The sequence below is a fragment of the Chanos chanos genome, chromosome 8, assembly GCF_902362185.1.
Source record: "Chanos chanos chromosome 8, fChaCha1.1, whole genome shotgun sequence".
NCBI classification, from domain to species: Eukaryota; Metazoa; Chordata; class Actinopteri; order Gonorynchiformes; family Chanidae; genus Chanos; species Chanos chanos.
The window spans coordinates 6793952-6796451 of NC_044502.1; the positions used below are offsets into that span (position 1 = coordinate 6793952).

Genomic DNA, 2500 nt, shown 5'->3' on the forward strand with positions numbered 1-2500 from the left:
TTGCCATGGACATTGATGTTCCTGAAACATAGACACAGACATACTTTCACAGAATCACACTGGAAGTTTTGTGTGTGTGTGTGCGTGTGTGTGTTTGTGTGCGTGTGTCTGTGGGCTCGTGTGTATGAGTGTGTGGGTGTTTCCATGGCAACTGATGTCTCTTACACAAAATACATATACATGCACACACAGAATCACACTAGAAAATTGTGCATGTGTGTGTGCATGCATGTGTATTGTGTGTATATGTATGTGTGTGTGCGTGTGTGTGTGTGTGTGTGTGTGAGCGCATGAGTGTGTGTGTGTGTGCATGCCAGATACCCAAAACACTGGTGAGGTCTATGCTTCTTGGCCTTTTGACAAAATCACAAAGTACAGCATCTACTGCCTATTATTATCATATTTTGCTTATCATTACGTCCACTACCAGCAATAATTACCAATAAACTAAGATAAGACAATGAAAAGCAGGCTTGGCTTCAGCTAAGTGACAGGAGTCCACCACAAAGAAATCCAGTCGGCGGCAGGCGCCCGAAACCTCGCGCAAGCAAGGTTTACAGCAGACACGGAAATTACCGGAGACACAGATACTCCTCAGCGTGCCAGCAGTCAAAAAATAATAACTGACACGAGGGTGTTTTTTTTTTTTTTCACTCTGTCCCCCATCCCCACAGGACGACCACAGTCTCAACACCCACAAAACCACAGTTTTACTCAATCTTCAACACCCACAGAGTGTTACAGCAACTTCACTGAGAGTGGGAGGCAGGGAGAGAGAGAGAGAGAGAGAGAGAGACAGAAAGAGAGAGAAACTGTGTGTGTGAGAGACATGTAGGGTTTAAGCTATTTAAATAAGAGGAATTAAACACGTAAATGAAAAGGGGAGAGACAGATTGAGAGATATATTCCATATCCATATACTACTTTCACCCTTAAGGAGCCCAGAAGTTATGGTGACCTATTTTCAGTGGTTTCAGTGTGTGTGTGTGTGTGTGTGTGTGTGTGTGCACGCGTGTGTGCGTGCGTGTGTGTGTGCGTGTGTGTGTGTGTGTGTGTATATATAGTTAGCAGTTTGTTTCTGTCAAAGTGGCACACAACAGGGAGAGAGAGAGTGGGTCAGACATGGAGAGAAACAGAGAGAGAGAGACAGAGAGAGAGGGAGAGAGAGAGAGAGACAGAGAGTCAGAGTCAGAGAGACAGAGAGAGAGAGAGAGAGTCTGAAACACACTCTGCACAGTTTCTAGCAGGGAGGAAACTGCAGCAGGTCGCTATGGCTCAGAGTGGAACACCGCAAAAGAGAAGGAGAAGGACAAAACGCGACAGAGGAATAATAAAAAGAGACATGAGGAGAGGAGGAACAGAGAGACCAAATAATGATTCATCCAGCGGCAGAAAATAGCAAGACGGCAATTCTCTTTCTTTTTTTTTTTTTTATACAAGGCTTGTGAAAGACAAACAAAAAGCCCTAGAAAGAACTCTACATAATCATTATCCCTTGAATTCTATAAAACAATTATATAAAACACAGAATACTCTGGAATAAAAGACAACATGAAAGAGATTTGCGTAAACAGCAACAACAGCTGATGAGACTTATTATGAATGTGCTGCATGGCAGGGGCCTGTCGAGAAAATGAGCATGTCTTTTAAAAATTATTTTTAAACCGCGTCCACACATAAAGAGCAGAACTGGATGTAAAACTTTTCAATCTGAATGGACTTTTATTTGAAACTGTCTGTACTCAGGCACACCCATGTAACCTTGTAATATACACACTCCAAAAAAACCAGTGTAACACTAACAAAACACACACACACACACACACACACACGTGGGCGCAGCCACGTACCCACACACACATGCACGCGGGCGCACACACACACACCAAAAACAAAGACATATGCACATACACACACACACACACCCAAACACGCACCCCCACGCACACACACTAATACACACACTCACACACAGATACAACAGATTCTTGTTCATATGCACTGGAGACAACAGAGGGGAGGGGTCAGAGTTTTGAAACAGAATGAAAAGACTTCCTGTTAGACACAGACAAATAACAGCCCAGTGCACACAGACACACACAGACTTACACACGTTTGGATACGTGTATACCCAATAAATAAACACATACAAATAAAGCAGGGTAAGTTTCCTGACATTTTGTAATTTCCATTTCCAATTCTCTGAATGTTGGACAGAGCCTCAGAACCTAAACATTCAGACAAACCAAACATTCACACTTCTTACGGAAGAATATTCTTTTAAGGAAACCATAATGAATGTGGCGTACATCGCCGAATACCACAACCTCTTGAAAAAAAAAGAAAAGAAAAAAAAAAGAAAAGAAAAAAAAAAGAGGGGGGTATGGGTAATGTAGTTTCACAAACAGCTTCTCTGACCACTCATAGGACGTGTGCTGTGTGGGGGCTGTCCTACCTTGTCACTGTCCACTGTATTCTGAGAGGTACGAGAGGCGATGGA

At 42.9% G+C, this 2500-nt stretch overlaps 1 protein-coding gene across 1 annotated transcript in view; it reads right to left on the reverse strand.

Annotated features, from left to right (window-relative positions):
• The window catches only part of kalrnb (kalirin RhoGEF kinase b), a 50092-nt gene that overhangs the window by 18846 nt on the left and 28746 nt on the right, over positions 1-2500 (reverse strand). The window contains exon 33 of the mRNA XM_030781073.1: positions 2456-2500. This exon is cut by the window's right edge and continues 58 nt beyond it. Coding sequence (XP_030636933.1) covers positions 2456-2500 — 45 coding nt within the window. The remainder of the gene's footprint in view (positions 1-2455) is intronic.